The following is a 20,014-nucleotide window of genomic DNA, read 5'->3' on the forward strand; positions in this document are numbered from 1 at the left end:
TGCCCCAGAGGCAGAGACTGGAAAACAGGATCAAAGAGTCGCCAGGGCAACCTGCATGACACACATTGTATTAAAGCCACACGGTTAATTTGAAAGAGAGGGAAGGACGGCAAAAGGAGAATAAAAGGGGAGGCAGAGGTAGCACAGAGTAGAGTATATTTATTAGGAACTCCTGTCTCACTCCGTTAACTTTCCACTCAAAACTTTCTTCAGCTGCTCCACTTTGAGTGCTTTTTTTTCCCTCAACTTTGGCTCGACCTTAACTGGCTCTTCTGCATTTTCCCGATTATCTCCCAGTGTCTCACATTTCCACAGGTCGCCTTAAATCATGAATCAGAGACATTGTAAAGAAAATGTTTCCAGAAACACAGGCAAATATTCAGCTCATCATACATACTGATGCATCAATTACAAATGTTATATTGTACCAATATTTACTTGATACAGACATAAGATTAAAAAACAACTTTCACCAACAGATACAATGCTAGAAACATGGGCTACGCAGCGGAGTAATAACACAACACACTAAATAACATTTTAATACTGTTTAACAAACCCTGAACCTGCCAACCATACCCCTGTTGTGGGGTTACACATTACAAATCAATACACTAGGGCCTTAAATATGACACAGATGAGAAATATCTAACACATATATACTACAACATTTAAACAATCAAACATGGTCAATAAAAAACTAAGACAATATTGGAATTTTTAAAACTTTAATTGCCATTTGAGACAAAAAGCATGATTGAAAAAAAATAAAACAGACTGCAGTGAAAATTTTAAAAACCTAAGTGTGAAGAGATGATAAGCAAGGTCTGACGACAGATTCATTTTGCATTCAAGTGATCAAATGCACCGAACCATCCAGATCTCACGTCAGGTACAAAAAGTGATTAAACCTCTAAAAACCTGGCAAAATAGTGAACAAAACAACAACGGAAGCACAGAGCACATGTAGAGTAGGTGTGGACGTTACCGCAGCACATGTTGGGTACAGACACACACCTATGGCACAATGAATACGACTCATATTAAGGTGTGGAGTCCACACCAGGGCAGGGGGCTGAACATGGCATGTGGGGATAGAAACCCCACCGAGGCAAGCAGTAATGGGGACAGGGTGCGGAGCAGGGGTGGGGGGTGGTGTTGGTTGATACGGTTTGGGATGAGGCGGGGCGGGGGTCCGCGATAAACAGCAGACAGGGAGGGGTCTTCACAGACAGTTGGAAGGCATTAGGGTGTCGGACAGGGACTTGTCAGAGGCAGCTGTTGCTGTGGCTGATTGATAGAGTTTGTATTCCACCCTGATGGGGACTGGAGTCGCTACACAGTGTTGAGAGGCATTATGTCAAATCAAAAAGAAGAAAAGAATACAGTTGAAGTGTAGAAAAATTACAACAAATATGATATTTTCTGAACACTGAAATGACACTAAATCCATCACATTCTCTACCGTGTGGCTACGTCCAGCCAGGTTAATCATCGTGGTTGTTTTTTATTGTTTGGTCTTTGATTCGGCATAATTTATAAGCGTGGTATGATGTATACAAATCTGAACGTAGCTCTACAAGGTTAACATACAGAGAAATAAAATATATCCTAAATTGCACAATTATAAAAAGCATTCAGACTTGTTTCCGCTTTCTTATAATGGTCTCCATAAAGTAACCTATAGCACTTACTGAGTCACATGATTAGTAGTGCTTGTGTATGGCTGCACAGCAATATGCTCGTTTGCATGTACATATTACTCCATGAGATACACAGACTACACTATTCAGATTAGATATTCAGAGACGGTGCGACACACCAATATGTAACTACCGTACATAACACAAGGCTCCGGACTCACAATCACACGACGACAGTCGTTGTCACCGAGTCTAACAGAGAAGCACACTTGACAGCCATACAGCACTTCTCAGTGGAAAGAACATCAACAAGCCCACCTAAACATCCTGTAAAGTAATTACGGATGTTAAACATATCTACAGACAACCTGGGCTCCACTCTGTGAGTGACAGTGTGTGTGCGTGTGTGTGCGTGTGTGTGCGTGTGTGTGTGTGTGTGTGTGTAAGTGTGTAAGTGTGTCCTATGATGACTGAAGGAATGCCATGTGTCCCACATGCCATTGGTTAAATCACAATGGCACAGACAGTAGTAAACAAGATTTCCATTGCTGGCAAAGTCCAATGATTTTCTTGACAAACCGCTTTACATTGCGTGGGTTTAATGGCAGCTCTCCTCTGTCAGGCTGTGGTGGCTGACTTGTGCGTACACACTCATCCGATTTGAAAAGTGAGAGCACAGTGAAGGGAGGATAACATACGTAACACATTTCAAAGAGAGAGGGCCAACATCTGCTGTATTTTACTGTGTGTGCATGTTGTCTGTGCATGAGTGTGTGTACATGGGCACCAGCAGGATGTTTTGTTACTTTGTTGTTAGCCGCTAATGTCCATAGCATTAGCAACTTTAGCATCATATCCTTGCCGGTTCTGTGTCTTTGTCCTCCAACAGGCTAATGAACTGACCGAAGCTTTCCTTCACTGCTTCCAGGTTGTCGGTGGAGCTTCCCTCCAGGACCCAGCGCTTCCCTCTGGCCAGCGGCTCCAGCTCAAAGTACTTCTTCACCTGTCGGCCGAAACACAGTGTGGTCAGTCACAACATTCAGTAGGAACTAGAGATCCTGTTGGATCACAAGGGCAACATCTTTTCAATATAAAACATTCTTAATTCAAGTTTGAATACATTTTATTTAGATTTTTACATTAACAGATAAAACACTAGTCTCAAACCATGGATCATTAAAGACCTACAGTTTGCAGGTCTTGTAATGCAAACAGCACCGGGTCATTTCAATAATTAGAACCCCTCCACACATGTAGGAGAACGTGCTGCTGATTTGTTTCACTCCATGGTAAAGCATTGTGATGATTTTAGACTATGCTCAGGTTACAATCAAGCTAAGCAAGAGAGAAGACCAGAATGATCATTTAGTCATTTGTATTTGGACCACAGTGTAAGGAAAGCTCTGGTTCAAATGTTGCATTACAGTTTTCAGAGGCCACACTCCTTGTCCTCTGAGGCCCAGAACATAAGAAAAGCAAAATGAAAGCGCCCTGTGTATCCTCACATCAATAGGCTTTCCCTGCACAGTGGTTTCTGCATATTAAACACATTAGGACACAGCCACGAAACTGCCCAAACACAGCTTTGCATCCAGAGTGCAACCAAGGTTAACAAACAAATACAGTAACATCAATAACAAAAAATCGTATTCTCCGGGAAAAATGTGGCTTGGCTGTGCTTTTGGTAACAGTTGATTATAAAGTTCATATGTTGGCTTTGGCTGCTCATAACAGTGGGGGTGTGGTGAGTTTGGGAGGGAGAACCAGAACCAGCTGCTACGTAAAAACAAATATCAACAGTTGGAAACAATGTCTTAGACCGCCACTCGAGGTACAGCAGGTTGTTAGGGTTTCTGACATTTCCAAGCGGAGAGTAATGGAAGCAATTTAGTTTGCCCGATGAGGACGAAGTTCAGCCATCTCCTCCTGTTTGTCTGATAGCCAGTGAAAAACGGACACATGTGTACTGTCGGCAGCGCTAGGAAAGAAATGAAAAGCTACTAATGTCACTGATGCAGTAAAACCACATTTTCCCACCATGCAGTCAGATTCATGTTCAGATTGGCAGATTTGGTCAAAATAAATGTGTCTCTCGTAATGATACAGAAATAATTTATGTTCGGCCATCACAGTTTATACTTTGTATTCAAAACTCTTTAAAAATGTGACAGAAGTGGAAGGGCATTTTCTTTGCTTGTCAAAATATGAAAGCCTTGAAAATAATCAGTACATGATATAAAGTATGATTTTTTTCTTTGTTTTCATATTTTTAATAATCTGGTTTTCAATCATTAAAGCTGACTAGAAAGGGAACATCCATCAGTAATACCACTATCATAAATCCACCCAAATCCAGTATGACTTTTCTCACAATCTGTTTAGGTTTCAAATAGCATTTCTACACATTTCTGCACATTTCAAACAAAGATTGATTAACTAACAATTGTTTAAATCAACAGTGTTGTAGTAATCAGTATTCTGAATTGATATTTTTCCAATTCAAATACACGTGGAAACTGCAGCAATCACACACAGGTGCCCGTCACACAGGGAAATTACTTTTCAACTTCAAGTGAAATTGCTTTTGTCTAGACCGTGCTGTGCTGTCTAGCTGTGCCATGGTGTGTGGCATGAAGAGGATAGAGAGGAGGAGGAGGAGGAGGAGGGGGGGGGGGGGGTATTCTTTGTGTCTGCTCAAATCCAGCCAGCCATGCCAGTGATAGGGAGAGCGAGCACTGTCTCTGCCCCTGAGCCGAGTCTCTGTCCGGGTGTAATGTGAGTTTAATGACAGATTAAGTCACCTCAGTCGCGTTTGGCTCAGAGGCCTGGCTAGAAAGCCGAGTGGACCCAAACAGTGTTAACAAATCTGTCTGGGTAACTCGAGCTGCCCTGGTCCATGCTCTAGCCCCAGACCTAGACTGCAGACGATGCGGCTGGCTGCCTGTCTGGCTGGCTGGCTCACTTGTCCGCCTGTAGTCAAGGCCCTCTTCTGGAAGACTCTGGCCCCTGCACTGGCAGACAGTCAAACGGCCAGCAGTGACCTCTGAGCAAGTGCAGACAGGCTCAAGCTTCTCTCACTTCCTCGCCTGGTGGGCCCAACAGAACACGCCCAGGGGCATCTCCAGTTGGGCAAATGTCTTCCACCTGTCGTAAGATTAGACAACTGCCACAAACCAGATGGCTTATTACGTTTCAGTGCAGTATAATAATTGTGCACGAGGAGTCCGAGACACCCAAGAATCACCCCTGTAATAATACTTAATTGGTATAAATACCTTCATACAGGCTGCATTTCATTGAAAGGGCAAATACAATCCAGAGATTTTACTCACACAACAGGCGGGCGGGGTAAGTCGCCAAATACGCTGCCTAAGTGTTACATGACTGAAGAAACCCCATGACCTGAGAGCCGGTGAACCTACCCTGGCAGTCCACGGTGAGGGCCAAACCAGTTTCTCTGAGATTAAGTCCTCTAAGCACAATTATGCTTGCTTAAGGAATTGCGTGAGGCAGTGGGAAGGGTAAGCCACACAAGACATGGGTTGCCAGATGGCTCCGAGGATGACCACTGGGTCACCCAGTCTAGCCTCGCCTTGTGCATGGGAGAAAGCTGCTTATACATGCATAAGAGTGTCGAGAAATCTTTAATCACCTGTGTCTGTATCAAATGCATTCCTGCTGCTGGAATCCAGGCATGATAGCCACCAGTGGGCTCTGTGCTGAAGAGCCATAACACTTTGGTAGTTACAGCGCACAGAGGACAGAGCAATGACTGAAAACCTGAATGGACTGGATTTTATATCTAATACTTATGACATTATTATCACTGCCAATTATAGTTTTTTTATGAACTGTATAATTCTATTTTGAGAAATGCTAATTAACATGACATTAATACAAAAAAATGTAAGTTTGTAAATGTTCTCTTATGTTCTTCCTAGCACACTGTACCATACCAAACTGGTAATATGCATGATATACCCATAGTGACACGAGATCACATCTTCCTTTCCAATAAGCCACAACTCTTCTTAAAAAAAGTCATATTACGGTAATATATATATTTATATACTTTTAACTGGCCGTCCGGATCGCCATTTATCTGATACAAATGTTTTAGTAGATTTAAGTCAAATATATTACAGTTATTTTTCCAGAAATATGTATTATGATTGGATTTTCAACTGATTTAATAAATGGCTTTAACTGCTTTTGGAAATCAGTATCCAGGCTATTTGTGGAACAGGACCCAAAATAAAACCCAGACTAAAACTTCCTCTTGAGTGGATACAGTTTTTCCATCTTTTGACATATTGATGAGAAGAGACAATTCCTCCATTACTTTTTGGAAAATGAGTTTGGAGGAAATGTCACTTCATTAAAGGTAAATCATTTTGAGTCTACAGGGAGTGGCTGCACAGCTAATCTTAAGCTCCAGCCCTGGCCAGCCTGCTTCATGCAGCTTAAGACAGAGGATGGGCATGCATGGCACGTGCATCCAGTCGCCCCCTGACCCATCAACGATTACTACAAGTGATGGTCACTGTTGGCATCATGTCAGGTCAAGAGGATAGCCTGGCAGAATAAAAAGAGCTTTGGCCGCCGTCTGCTGCCAGCCGAGCCCTGCTCTGCTCTGCTCTGGGCCCCGGATCAACTAAACACACCAGGGAGGCGGGGCATAAGGATTCAAGCTTCATTGTCATGTGCACAGTAACTACAGTGTAGATCTGGCAATGAACAACTTAAGTCACAGGCTCCTCCAACAGCTAAACATGAATATATAGGACATAAAACAAATACAAAATTGTGCAAAAGAATGTTTTGAGATGTGCCAAAATGTAAATAATGATATAATAGAAATAGTGCAAGAAGAGTCTATATAAAAGTACAGTATATACAAATACCTGTCTTGTTAAACAACACATTTGATAAAAAGCTGTTTTAAAATAAGTACAATAATTTAACTGAAGTTACAGAGGAATTACTTTGTATTTCTTAACCTGCTTATATTACTTATATTCAAGCTTAAAGTTAAAGCTGCTGCCATCCCAGCATGCACTGCGCAACAGGTTTGGTATCCAAACAGGGAAAGTAAAAAGACTAATGGAACTCAATTTCACATCTCTAGTATAGACATTTCAATCCAGATTGACTCTGCTATCAATGTGCCGAGCAGCCCAGCTTTTAGATGTACACAGTGCAGGACTGTATTTTATAGTGACCCTTAACTATAACCCACAATGTCACGTACAATTAGAGTATGCAGCATGCTGACATGTACCAGTAACTGGCAGGGATTTATCTTCCATGGAGCATTCTCATCATTGAATCCCTACCCTTTATGTTTCCTATAGTCATTTTTGCAATTGTGTTAGTGCCGAGAAATTCAGGTTAAGTGCCCTTCTCAAGGGTGCGATAGCAGAGGTCCAAGGCAACAGTGTGCACGCAGTTAACATGCCATATTCAGGATCTTTGTGATAAAAAGTCCTGCTGTGGCTCAATGGTCCTGAAGTATGTACGTGATTCGGGAAATCTAAGTCAGTTCTACCATTCTTGCAGAGGTTAACAGCAATGCCAGATGTAACAGATGCAGGTTTGTTGGATACACTCCGACAGCAGATCAGTATCGTAAAAGAAAGTTAAATGACCTGCGCTGTCAACTCTCAATTTCTCATCTAGAGCTGAGGTTTTTTGTTGTAAAGTCTGGCTCTTGCAGCTGCCTCAGGATCCTAAAGTCTGAAAAAATATCTAAACTAAATTCAATAATATCAAATAATACTAATAATCTCTTCCTGTTTAAGAAACAAGATCATAAAAGGAAGAACAGGAAATGTTTACTTGAGACGATTTTGCCTTTCAGCCATGTTTGAAAAAGCCAAAACAGAAATAGAAGCTGATAAAGGGACTTACTCAAACCGATAGGTTATCCTTCAAAGACTGCTTTCCTGCAGGCAACTATCACAAGTCCTCTGTGGAGCAAGGAAAGCTTTACTCAATAAACTCATTGGAGAACCAGTGATTTTAGCCTCAAGGTTTTCATTTGGATAAACTTCAGCAGGGGCCCTTTTTCAACAAAAATAACATCCTTTGTTCAAAGGCTTCTTTTGAGCATGTGTGCATAAAGTGACCTACTGTACGGGGAAGGCAGCGAAGAGGAGCCAAACACATCTTTATATGTACTTACAAATTAAGTATTTAAGACGGGCATATTTATGTTGTATAAGCTTTAAAATAACTGTACCTCATCAAATAGAAGATATGGCCTCCAATGCCCTTGTTCTGAAATGTACCATGACCACATGTCTATCCTGCCTCACTGTCATGTGTCAAAACCTCACCACATGAGTAAGCCATATAACTGGAGAAGGAAGCATTAGGGGGTCTCTGAACGAGGGAAAGTGGCATACTCAAATATCCAAGACAATCAATTACACAATCCCTTGACATGTTGGCCCCTGTGAAAATATCAGTCACTTGGAAAGTGGCCCACACTGGCGACTGCATTGCAATGGGGGAGTAATGTGAGATCCACAAACCATATAATAGATATGCTTTTGTTTGCTTTTCCGGCTTACCTAAAGAGCCTTAAAGACAAGCGAATGCCCGGAGGTCCCCAAGAGAGAAACACTTGGGAAGCCTGTGAAAAAACAAACATTGCACAGCAAACTGTTGGAGGTGTCAAATGAAGCAGCCCACTGGCCAGAAACAGAAACTTAAAGCAGATGTAAGCAAAGGCTGCACTTTGGGCAATGGATTTGAATCGGAGGGGATTTCTGTCCCGCAACCAAGGTGGATAATGACCTGATCATGTATTAAGAGAAAGTCACACAGGTAAGGTATTTGACAATAGAACCTTTCTGTCCACGTTACCTGTAGTGAGGACCTCCCTCTGAATTTGGTTGGGACAGCTAACAGGTGACCCAACACAGACGGAGAAATATAAAGCCTCGTACTCCAAGTGTTCCTCCTCTGCAGACTGCTGCTGTCACACAGATACAACAATCACCATTGTCCCTATAACGAACCATCCCATCTCTGCAACAACTCATGGACATACCATGTATAGAACAAATCTACAGCAAGTCCACAGAAAAGGTTGCCCTCAAAGTCAATGCAAGATGTCTTGCATGTTATGTATGCCTGTTTGTGTTGATGTTTTCTACTTGCTTTCTTCTTTTTTACTATCTCGTGGTTCCCATATTTTTGGAGGAGGCAGAAAGTGAAACAATCTGCTTAGACCAACAAGCCAATCATCAATAAGAAGTGGTGCACAGTTGGCACAGACCGAGACCTCCATGTTTATAATTGTGTAATTGCGGCCCTAGCCATATTAACATAATTGCGGTGGATATCTGGGTGTCCATGCAGAACCATGCAGCAGGGCTTAGAAAGAAAATGCTAGAACATTGCATAAACAAGTAAAACAACAGAGTGGGAGAGACAGAAAGATATGGACTTTCACTTTAGTCCTTTCATTTGCTGTTGAAACCATCCAGGCCTAGCCAGCACGTAAAAGCGTTGAGGCGACCTTGGATCCGGGCCACAGTTGGAGAACTGTTGGACCAGGGGATTCTGCAGCCAACAAATTAAGACCTAAGTCCCCATGTCACAGTGTAAAAACTGAGCTGCGTTTAGATTTACTGTCCTGCTCCACTCAGGTGGGAGCGGGGGTCTCCCTGAGGCTCAGCTCAGTGTAGGTTCAAAGTGATTCACTTGCTGTGCTCTTCCCTTCAAAGCCAACTGACCACTGCCAGATCAGAGCCATCCTCAGAGGCGCTGTAAATCTAAGCAGGACTGCACAGAGGACATTCTTCCTGAATCTTTCAGTAGCACAGAGGCATTTCTTTTGCTTTTTCTTGCAGCAGATCAGATGACTTCCACAAACACTGGCCGCTGTTACCTGGGTAAATGACCCATGCCTCAAGTCTGCTAGTGGCAACAACAGATGCTGTGTGTGTTTGCAGAACGAACATTCAAACACACTTAAACACTGGGGATTAGAGCTGGGTGGTTTTTCAATAAAGTGTATCCCCTTCCAGCAGGACCATGTTCATGATTATCTTATTCATTACTAAATTCTGTTTTTGTATAAAGAATGCTGTGCAGGACATTATCAAAAATATTGTAAATGTTTTACACATGTTGAGTTTTTATTGCTATTACCAATTACTCTGATTATTTCACTTGATAAATATATTGATATTGGCAAGCATCGTTATTAGAATTGTGATCTGGATCCTCAGAATGTATTACATAAAACAGGCTACCCTGATGCACATTTGCAAAAACAGGATAATTTGACTTAAAAAACTAAATCTCAAAATACATTTCTCTTGGGTTAGGGTCCCTGAAAGAGATCAAGGACTGGAGTTCAGAATCCTGTTGATTTTACAGTCTAAGTATGAATGACATGTTCGTTTGTAGGAGTGCAGGTTCGGGGGAAAAAGGAAGGAAAACATCCGTCCTCTTGTGTATATTGGAAAAGTAATCGGCAGGTTCAGTAGCTGGGACACTAGGGGTTGACCTGCAGGACACTAAGGAAACAATTTGAGCTTGGGATATACAGGGGGAGGTGGGGTAACCATGTTTGCCTTGCGTTATTACAGATTTACAGTAACTCAATTTATTAAAGGCCAAGAGCTTGCTGACAAGTAACATCTGGTATGTGGGACTTCTTCAACGGGCGAGCTGGCGTCCTGCCCATGCTCTCTGCTGCAGGGGCCACTGCACCAGCACCTTCCCTAGAGCCTCTCTGCTTCTTGTGAAGAGGGCCGCCTTGCTGTAGCAGCCCACACAGAGGGCCCTCAAAGCCCAGGAGGTCCGTTACAAGCCACCCCTCCTCCGGCAGGACCCCCCTAGTGGGTCCCTCCACCCTTTTCACTCTGGGGCCCCCCTTTCACGCTCCAGTCCTGACAGTTGACCAGCTTTAAAGCTACAGCAGGCCCCCGCTTTAGCACACAGCACGCAGCATTACTATAAAAGTGCTGCAAAAGATTGAAACCGTGCGTCAAGTTGGAGTCTGGACAATCACACCAAGTCGACCTCTCGAATATAGACAAACACAGAAACACAGTCACATATGCCATGGGACCAAGCTATTCAAGGTTCGCTGGGTCGAAAGTGAGAGTTGATGTTCTTTAGTGTGTTCAATGTGTTTATTTGTATGCAATATTATTTCCTTCTGTCACAGAACTGCTCCTGCCAGGAAATCAGGATCATACAGCCAAAGATTTGACCCAGCCCAACAGTTGAGGATGAAAGCTGTCCCATGTGCTCCTTCTGTTCCAGTTAATTATCCTTAAACTCAGTAACGACTATCAGGAGTAAAGTATTACAAAAGTAAGGCCTGCATGAAACTATTCCAGGAATCCCACATTTGTTTAGCATATCTATGCAATCAAAGAAACCTTTAGGTAAAAATCATTAGTCAATTGGAATTTTGTCAAAAGGGTTAGTTTCAATGGCTGAAAACCTCCATGGAGGAGAACCCCCAGAGATTCCCAGCGTTTGATCCCTGTGAGTCAGCAATGGAACCTGGGGGTCACGTCACATGCTGAATAGGCTTTTCGGAAGTCTTGTCCTGGCTAGTGGCGGCCGGCCGTCCGACCCTGCTTGACCACCAGACAAAGGGAGGGCACTGACTACAATTGGGATGGGGGGGGGATTATTTTCTCCACCAATGGAAAGTCCGGTCCTGAATAGGGTCTGGCTGGCTGAATTGCGTTCCACACCGATTTTGAGAGTGAGGACCCACTGGGGTCAGGGTTCAGCAGCATTTGACGCGGGCTGTGGGAAAAGGCTAGCACGGTGCCCGCACAACCTGCCGACTGCCCTCTCACCCATGGTGCCCCTTAACCTCCCAGAGGGACGGACCACCAGCCCAGGGATGACAGGATGAGAAAGGCTTTATGGGTGGGAAATGGAAAGAAAGCTGAGATGAAGTTGGGCGGGAGGGCTACACTAGTGGGATAGACAAAGATGTAAGAGAGATAAACCATCAAAGAAACGAGACGTTTCTAAGTAGCTTCACATATTGCGCTCCGAAGGTCTAGCACACATTCTCTAGAGGGTAATCAATATGTGCTGCTTGACTGGTTTTCCAACCCTTGCCTCCCAAGGTGCGACGGATGAAGCGTTGGGTACCCGTCTGTGAGATCTCTCCTGACACTGAGGGGCTGCAGTCCTTCGTTGTGTAATCACTCACACAGCACACATGCAAAGAGAGGTTAATAGGCGCTATGGAAACGTATGCTACAGTACCTCTAAGAGTGGACCACCATTTACAAACAGACAGATATATTTACTAGCTTAAACATCTGGACTCACAACTCTCACAACTTCATTTCTTCCACAAAATGTAAGAAGATAACCAGACACACGTTGAGCACTTTGTTCCACATGTTAGGAGTGCCTCACTTTCCAACACCGTGGAGAACATGTTCTGTTGTGCTGCTTGTTAAGAAATAGAACGTTTTTACAGAGATCTATAAAATGTGTTGATGCAGTGTTTCCCACAGAATTTGATTCTATTTGTGGGGGCACCGCACCCCAACCCCCCATTGCGCTGTGTTGCGTTGTTAATGATTGAGACACACCGGAGTTGAGGATCTGTGCGGTTTATTCTCCCAAAAATATAATTTACAAATTAAGCATTTAGCAGACGCCTTATTCCAAAGGGACTTACAATGACCAGGGACATTCTCCCTGGAGTAACTGAGGGCTCAGTGCCTTACTCAAGGGCACACTAGTAGTGGTGTTCCAGACGGGATTTGAACTCGCAACCTTCTGATCATCAGCCCACCTCACAGGGGTTTCCAAACTTTTCAGCCCGCGACCCCCAAAATACCAGTGCCAGAGACTGGCGACCCCCTGTCGACGGACGGGGGGGGGGTCGCCAATTCACTTCTGTGCTAGTGAATTCATTTGTTTGTAAAGTTTGAGAAACAGAGCCTCGTTGCGGGGAAAGTATACAGATGGCTAGTCCGCCCCTGAATATGTCTATGCAAACGTTATTAGTAATAATAATTGTTTAAAAAAAAATTATAAAAAAAATTAATTAATCTTTTTAAATAATTTTTTTTCTTTTTTTCTTTTGTAATCATTTCGCGACCCCTGACCCCCACTTTGGGAACCCCTGCATTAGACCACCAAAATAAATAAATAATAAATAATAAATAATAATTTAATTTTTTATGAGACGATATTTAATTGTGGCCACCCGCCACAAATAAATCAATGTATGGGAAACACTGTGATGGGAGATCATTTATGTGAACTTATCCGCTTCACATTGGCAGGAAATTCTGTACTGAGGATACCAGTGGCGTCACGCGTATTACCCCCAGGTTATAGAAATGATGAGAAACTGCAAACCTGACAGGATTTGTCGGGATGAGACAGCTTTCAAAGATCTCTGCATTAAGTTACATTATTAAATCCTTGACTCCCACAATGAGAAGCAATAACAAGGTTAAGTGTAAGACAAGATCGAAAGGCACACTGGCATTTAAAGACAGCTTAATTCCAACCGTTTAATGTTGTGTTGGAAAATGAAGCTGTCAATGATGTGTTTCACGAGGGCGGATGGAGTCATCTTACTGCACATGGCAGGGCCACTGGCTGGCTGGAGACACCTCTTTAAAAAGAGTCACGCGCTGCTTTACATGGAATGTCACACTTTGGGGTGCAACACAGTACACCTCATCAACTGACAGGAGGGAACAGAAAAACACCACAATGCCTCTTCTGCATTTTGTGTAAATGCCTTTTTTTTTTAAATGTCATAGTTCGATGTGGTAAGAAGACAGTATCATCTTTACTAATAACGGTTGAGAAAAAATAACATGACTGGAAAAACAAAGTGATGTTTTACTCAGTGCGAATATACCATGAGAGCTTCCTCTGTAGCAATCCTACAAACTGTATCTTTGCACAAATACATCGTTTTGTTTGTGCACTGTGGAATAACACAAACCACAATTATGACAGGCATGTGTAAATCAGAATCAGCAAGTAGCTACCGGCGTCCAAAACAGGAAGTAAAAATGACTCATAAACCTAGACATCAAAAGAGTAGCAGCAGAGAGGTAAGTTCACTCCGGCACTCGTACTAGTATTTTGTCTGTGGAGTGTGCCCTCGTTTAAAACGGCTCAAACCTTGTAAAGAAAAAGAGGCACTGGACTGATTTATCTTAGTTATATGTAAACAATAAAAGACTGTGCTGAAAATAATTTACATACAGAAGAGGATACAAACACAAATATAAATGGTTTTGCATATCAGCAATGAACCGTCGTTATATGAGTGAACGTTTCATCTCTTTCACGCCGATCACATGCCCAGGGTCATTCAGAGCTCGCCTTTCAGTGCATTGCTACATTGTTGTCAATGTTCTTTATGCAATGTGGCCATAGAGTCATTTTGCACTTGTCTAAAAACGAGGGACAGAGCTCAGCAAGGTCACCTGCGCCCTCATCCATGTTTCCACTGTAGCCAGCCACTCACAAGTCGGGGGCTGGGGAGGGGAGGTGGGGTGGGGGTGGGGAGGGTTGGTTGCTGACCAGCTTCAGTCTAGACGGCTCAATACGCAGTTGACTTTTTAAACCCGCTTGTCTGGAAAAAGAGCAGACGTGAGGTAAGAGGGGGGGTGAGCTGCAGCAGAGAGGCGGTGCATTTTGGGTGCAACAGCCAGACTCTCTGTGAGCAATCAGAGAGACAGAGGATGAGAGGAAGAGAGGAAGAGAGACAGTGAGAGAAAGGAACAGACAGAGAGAGAGACGCTATCAGAGTCGCTGGCTGTGGCTCCATTGTCAAGGTCAGTGAGCCGCGGAGTAAAAAGTCACGCCACCTGACCCCCCCTCCCTCTCCGCCTGTCTGCTTTCCTGCTGTTCATCCGCTGTCCTCCCCCGCAGTACCACATCAGTCTCGTATGCACCATCAGCATACACAGAGAATATGAACTATAGCTACACCATCATCATACGAGGGCTTTTCTGATAATGAGATGACAGCAAAAGCAAACGTAGTTAAACGATCCACCCAGCTGCACATTATGTTGTCGAATGCTTCGAATTCTCTCATAAAAAAATCTCTCTGCAGATGCTGTGTCTAAAACTATGCACCAGTAATATTTATGCGGCGGCAAGACCTTTAAGGTTTAGAGCACATTCATCTTCATTTGGCACCCTGAATAAAGGTTGGATGGGATATTAGCAGAATTCAAAAAAGAATGTCGGTTTGAAAAGCTGACGGCATTCATTTTGCTGTTTTCATTAGTCCCAATCTTTGGCAGTTTAGCTGATTAAAAAAATATTTGACATTGCACAATGATCTCATCTTTGCAAGACTGGCAATGAGCCCTGGTGGAGGTTTTCTTAATTATTATTCTGCAGAGAGAAGAAGAAAGATTAGATTGGCTCACTTCTACTCTTTGCAACATTACTTAACTCTCTTAAGGCAAAAGCAACCCAGTGAAGGAATCACACATCTGCTGAATCATTTGACGAGGCTGCAGCAAACCGTTACCAATTGTCTGGTGGGTCTGAATACTACTGATGATTCAATCTGTAGAGGTTATAGCTCACACACTGCCCTCGAGATGATTAAGCACTGGCCGGAGCTTGTGAAAAAACAAAGGGCAAGCCAACACAACAGTGCCTTGCTGTGCAGCGTTAAGCATAGCATCACTTTTGACGTGAGTACCATTGTTTATAGAGTAGCCATCGTGCCCCCCTCCAGACTTTTTAATATCACCAGCCCTTCCTTTTGCTTAAAAAAAAGAAGAGCAGGCTGCAAAGCGAAGGGAGGGCAGAACACAGCCATCACGACGTTTGGTGATACAGGGGGTCAACAACAGCCATCTGACATTACATCATACACACTAGCACCACACACTCGTGACTAGATGTACTTTTTTTTAAAGGGTCCTGCTGATGTCATAGCATAGGTAGCTGTCACAGTCGTGTGAAAACAACAAATCTGATGATTTCTATTTTTTTTTTTACGAGATGCTGTTTTGCTCATTGTTCACACTAAGTCATTCTGTTTTATTATTTCATTTGTTTGACCTGTAAGAAATGACTAATGAGGAACCTCCACTTTAAATAGAAAAAACGTTTAAAGTGATCGTGACTGCAATCTACTAAGTTATCTAGACATCCTCCGACTGCATGACCGGTCTAATGCAGTAACAAACGTACATTTTCGGCAATTTTAGAAATGCCTGTTATTGCTTTGGAGGTGTTTTGTTGTTTTGCCTTATTTATTATTATTTGTTCTTCTATACCCTTGCAAAAATAAATCATGATCTCAATTCAAAAACCGGATTCAATGAAAGCTATGTTGAAATGATATACTATAAGGGGTGGCCAACCCGCGGCTCTCGAGCCGCATGCGGCTCTTTGCCTGGTTTCATGCGGCTCTTCAGTTCATATCGAATTTTATATGTGTGAGTTTGGGGGAGAGACACTGACTCCTGACTAGTGTTGCACGGTGTACCGATACTTGAAAGGTATACCGCGATACCCTGCCGTTAAAAAAGTTACGATTCCTCCGTTTCATTAGTATCGGTACTTTAAGAATGATGGGGGAAAGTACTCCGGTGAGAAAGCGCCGTTTTAATAAGAGCCGTGTGTGTTCAGCGCTCTGCTTCCAATCCCTGCACTGCAGCCGTGCCTGGAGTCCCTCCCCTCTCCAGCACGCTCTAAGTCCCTCCCCTCTCTCGTGCACGCGCTAGCTGCCAGAGCATGTGAGAAAACGAGAAGCATGGCTGCAAGTGGGAGTGCAAGCAACTGCCGCTGCGCCTCGGCTTGTTGACAAAAAAGACGCCAGAAGCGAAATTTGATGTATTTTAGCTATATCTCTGAAAGTGAGGGCAAGCCTACGGACACCACAAGGCCTGTCTGTAAGAAATGTATTAATTTTATTTAATAGGAATTCTTGTCATTTATTTTTATTTATTGTTCTCATTGTTTAAAAGTTTGTGTTATGGTTATGGTTCTGGTGTGAAATAAAGCACAATAATTACATTTAAGACTGTTTCCCTTTTTTAAAGAAAAGTATCGAAAAAGAATCGGAATCGCAATTCTTGACTTGGTATCGGTATCGAAACCAAAATGTTGGTATTGTGACAACACTACTCTTGACAGTTAAACCTGATATTTAGTAGGTCTGTTAAGTATTGAATGCTGATCCTTCTGACGTAATTTGGCCGGTCAAAGTTGTTTGGGCTCGGATAAAATCACTCCGTTACTTTCGTCCCGTGTTACTTCTGTCCCGGCTCTCCCTACGTGTGTATGTGTGGTGTCAGGTGTCAGTATGAGAGGATGACAGCGCGTCTAATTTTGATGTGGCCCAAGAGCCAATCACAATAATACCTGCGATGCAGAGAACCAATCACCTTTGAGGGGGGGGGGGGGGGGGGGGGAAACCTATCGCTGATTAAACACTATCCAGTGTTTCCCTTACCATTGTCTTGGAGGGGCGCTGCGCTCCGCCAACGGAGCCCCGCGCCCCCCTGAAATTCAAGGTGTTTAAAAAAACATATAGCCTATATATAATTTTTTTTAATATATATATAGCACCAAATTGCAAATAATCTATAACTACTGTCACTTTTCACATTGAACATGTGCTCTTTTATTAAATAAACTAAACGCTTTCATTTTAAGTTGTGAGTTTAGTGTTTTTGACCCTAAGAAACACTGATGCATTAATCAATAACAATAATCCACAGCTCCTCTTTCTGCTCCAGAGGATTTAAAAAAGAAATATCCCAATGCCACAAAAATGCATCAGTGACGTGGTTGAAATCTTGTCTCCAGAAAACAAAAAACTGAAACAAGGGGTATCAGTGACTGTGTGTTTGATGTGGCTCTTTGCAGTAACATAGAAAAAATGTGGCTCTTAACCTCTGACTGGTTGGCCACCCCTGTACTATATGAAAAGAAACTAAAAGGTCAAACTGACTTGTATACTTGTTTATGGGAGTATTTGCAAAACATTTCAAAAACTAAATCAGTATCTTTTTTCCCAATGGACTATTGATGTACAACGTTTCCATCCTGTAGCTTATTCGAAACGCGCTGGCAATCATCCGACATTTCCACTCAGTAATGACGCAAATGCAAGGTATTGTAAGGGGGATCTTAACAAGTTAGTTTGAGACATTTGGTAACAGAGTTGCTCACACTGTGTTGTTTCCTTCTGAAGGGTTACTGATTGGCCCTTACCTGTGCCTCATCTTCAACACAACCAATCAGAAGCCACTGGGGAGTTTGGAGGCACCCGCGTCACCGGCTACAATGACACACACACACCATGTGCCAGACGTTTGACGAAAGTTTCAGACACTGGGCGCCACATGAGTCATTGAGCACAGCCACCACCCAATGTGTGCCAAGACCTGCAAGTTCACCATGTGCAAACTGTGACAGAGGACAGTGGTTGACTAGCCACTTCCGTCTTGGCCTATTCCCAACAAACTTTGATGAAAAGTTATCTTCCTGCAATGTCAAGTGACTGCAGTGGACACTGAACATAGAAAAACTGTGCCAGCTAACAACATAGATGCAAAAGCTTTAGGATGTCTTTGGGAGGAACAGCTAACACGGCAACATCAGCACATCGTGAATACTTTCTGGATTTAACAACACTCACCTTTTTACTTTTTTAAAGAGTTGGTCATTTTGTGTAGATTAACTTGTCTGGGCCTTCAGGCTGTGACATTTTTTAACTGTGCCTTTTCTAATGTTTATATCTATTGAGGATAACAATCAAGACTCTTGGCTGATATAAGTACTATCCTGGTGGTTTTGAATTCACTTCTAATGATATTAATATGAGTCCGAACAAAGACTATAAAATCCAACAATTCCATGGAAGCCTAAATCATCTTGAAGGCTTTAATTTGAACAAATTACCTTTTTACATCATAATTGCTTTTGTGCCAATGATTGTTATGAACCGTTCACACATTTTAATGACATTAATGCACTATATATTAAAAGACCAAAGACGGCAGGCAAGATTCAGCATGTGCAGATCTCCATAAGTTGAGCAGGGTAGGACACGCAGCGACGCATTTCTTACTTGGCAGTGTAACTACCTACGCGCTACAGAACTTATGAACTAATTAATGGCTTAGAGCAAGTGGTCTTCACATTCAAGTAGCCATCTGGATGTCTACCACCTGTCAAGAGTGAGTAACAACAACATTATGTGGCTAGGGAAGACATGCGTCATATTTCAAAAAGTCACAGCTGATTTAATTAACTTTGTTTGTTACTACAATAGTAATAACAGTTATGAGAAAACAACACCATCTAGATCGTTTTTATAGGCAGACAATGTTAATGTTCATATTTGTGACATCCTGCCGTTTATGACAATTATGGACACAAGTTGAAATGGCTATGCTGAGAACGATTTTAAGGACTAAGGGGACAATTTGGGACCTCATTGCATTTGTAGGACTTTAATAGAAAATGTAAATTAATAACCAAAAGTTGCCTACCACTCCGCATTATTATATCTACTGTCTTTTCTGTATCTTTAGGTAAAATAGCTGATCATTGTGTTCAACAAAGCACAGTGTAAAGAGTATTTCTTTCAGAGCCCAAACTCTTTTAGCCCTCACACAAGCAGCGTGTTCGCAGAGCCAAGTCTGTGTTTTCTTTGAGCGAGGGGCAGAGGGGGGACATGTGACAGATCTGAGCTGTCCCACTGGCAGAGAGAAGCAGACTGCGTCCACTGAGGGAGTTCATTTTGAACAAAACACGAAAATGACGATGGAAACAGGAACAACAGAGATTATTATTAGATGTTTCTTGGTAATAGCACAGCATCTCACTACAAGCTGTTGGACCCGATGCACCCAGTTTGTTTCTTCAGATTCATGAATCATCACACCACTTATTAACTTTCAGTATAAACAGCTCTGTTTATCTCAGTCTTAAGTTCCCTAGTACTGTGGGGGTTCCCTGACCTACAGCAAGTCATCATCAACATAAACTAAACTAAATAAATAAAGTATAATATCATCAAGACACAGATTTAAATTTTGTCCAGCAGTGCAATGACGACGACTGATCGTAAAACTTATTAAAATGCTTGGCTTAGTTTGATTTCTTACAGACACGGAAACAAATGTACTGGAAATAAAGAGGGATTTTTGTGCAGCTATCTGAGGTTACTAAAGCACTGAACTTTCATGTCATTGCATACAGTAAGTGAAGAGCATGGGTGGCTCTACCTTAATATTTAACAATATAATATAAATAGGGAAAATCCGGCATTATGGTGATCATAATTAGAACAAATTAATAACCATCTTTTTTCGTAAGTGGTGGAGAACATATTCTAATCCTTTACT

General features: G+C 42.5%; 1 protein-coding gene across 3 annotated transcripts in view; it reads right to left on the reverse strand.

Annotated features, from left to right (window-relative positions):
- Positions 1 to 20,014, reverse strand: part of arl15a (ADP-ribosylation factor-like 15a) — a 106,355-nt gene that overhangs the window by 9,006 nt on the left and 77,335 nt on the right. For 2 of the 3 annotated variants that reach the window (XM_079686452.1, XM_079686453.1), the window contains exon 5: positions 712 to 2,646. In XM_079686452.1, coding sequence (XP_079542578.1) covers positions 2,494 to 2,646 — 153 coding nt within the window. In that variant the 3' untranslated portion in view covers positions 712 to 2,493. Of the gene's footprint in view, positions 1 to 711; positions 2,647 to 20,014 lie in introns of those variants that run through there. The other variant, XM_079686451.1, reaches the window with a different exon arrangement.

Source organism: Notothenia rossii (genome assembly GCF_949606895.1).
Source record: "Notothenia rossii genome assembly, chromosome: 6".
In the NCBI taxonomy this organism is placed as follows: Eukaryota; Metazoa; Chordata; class Actinopteri; order Perciformes; family Nototheniidae; genus Notothenia; species Notothenia rossii.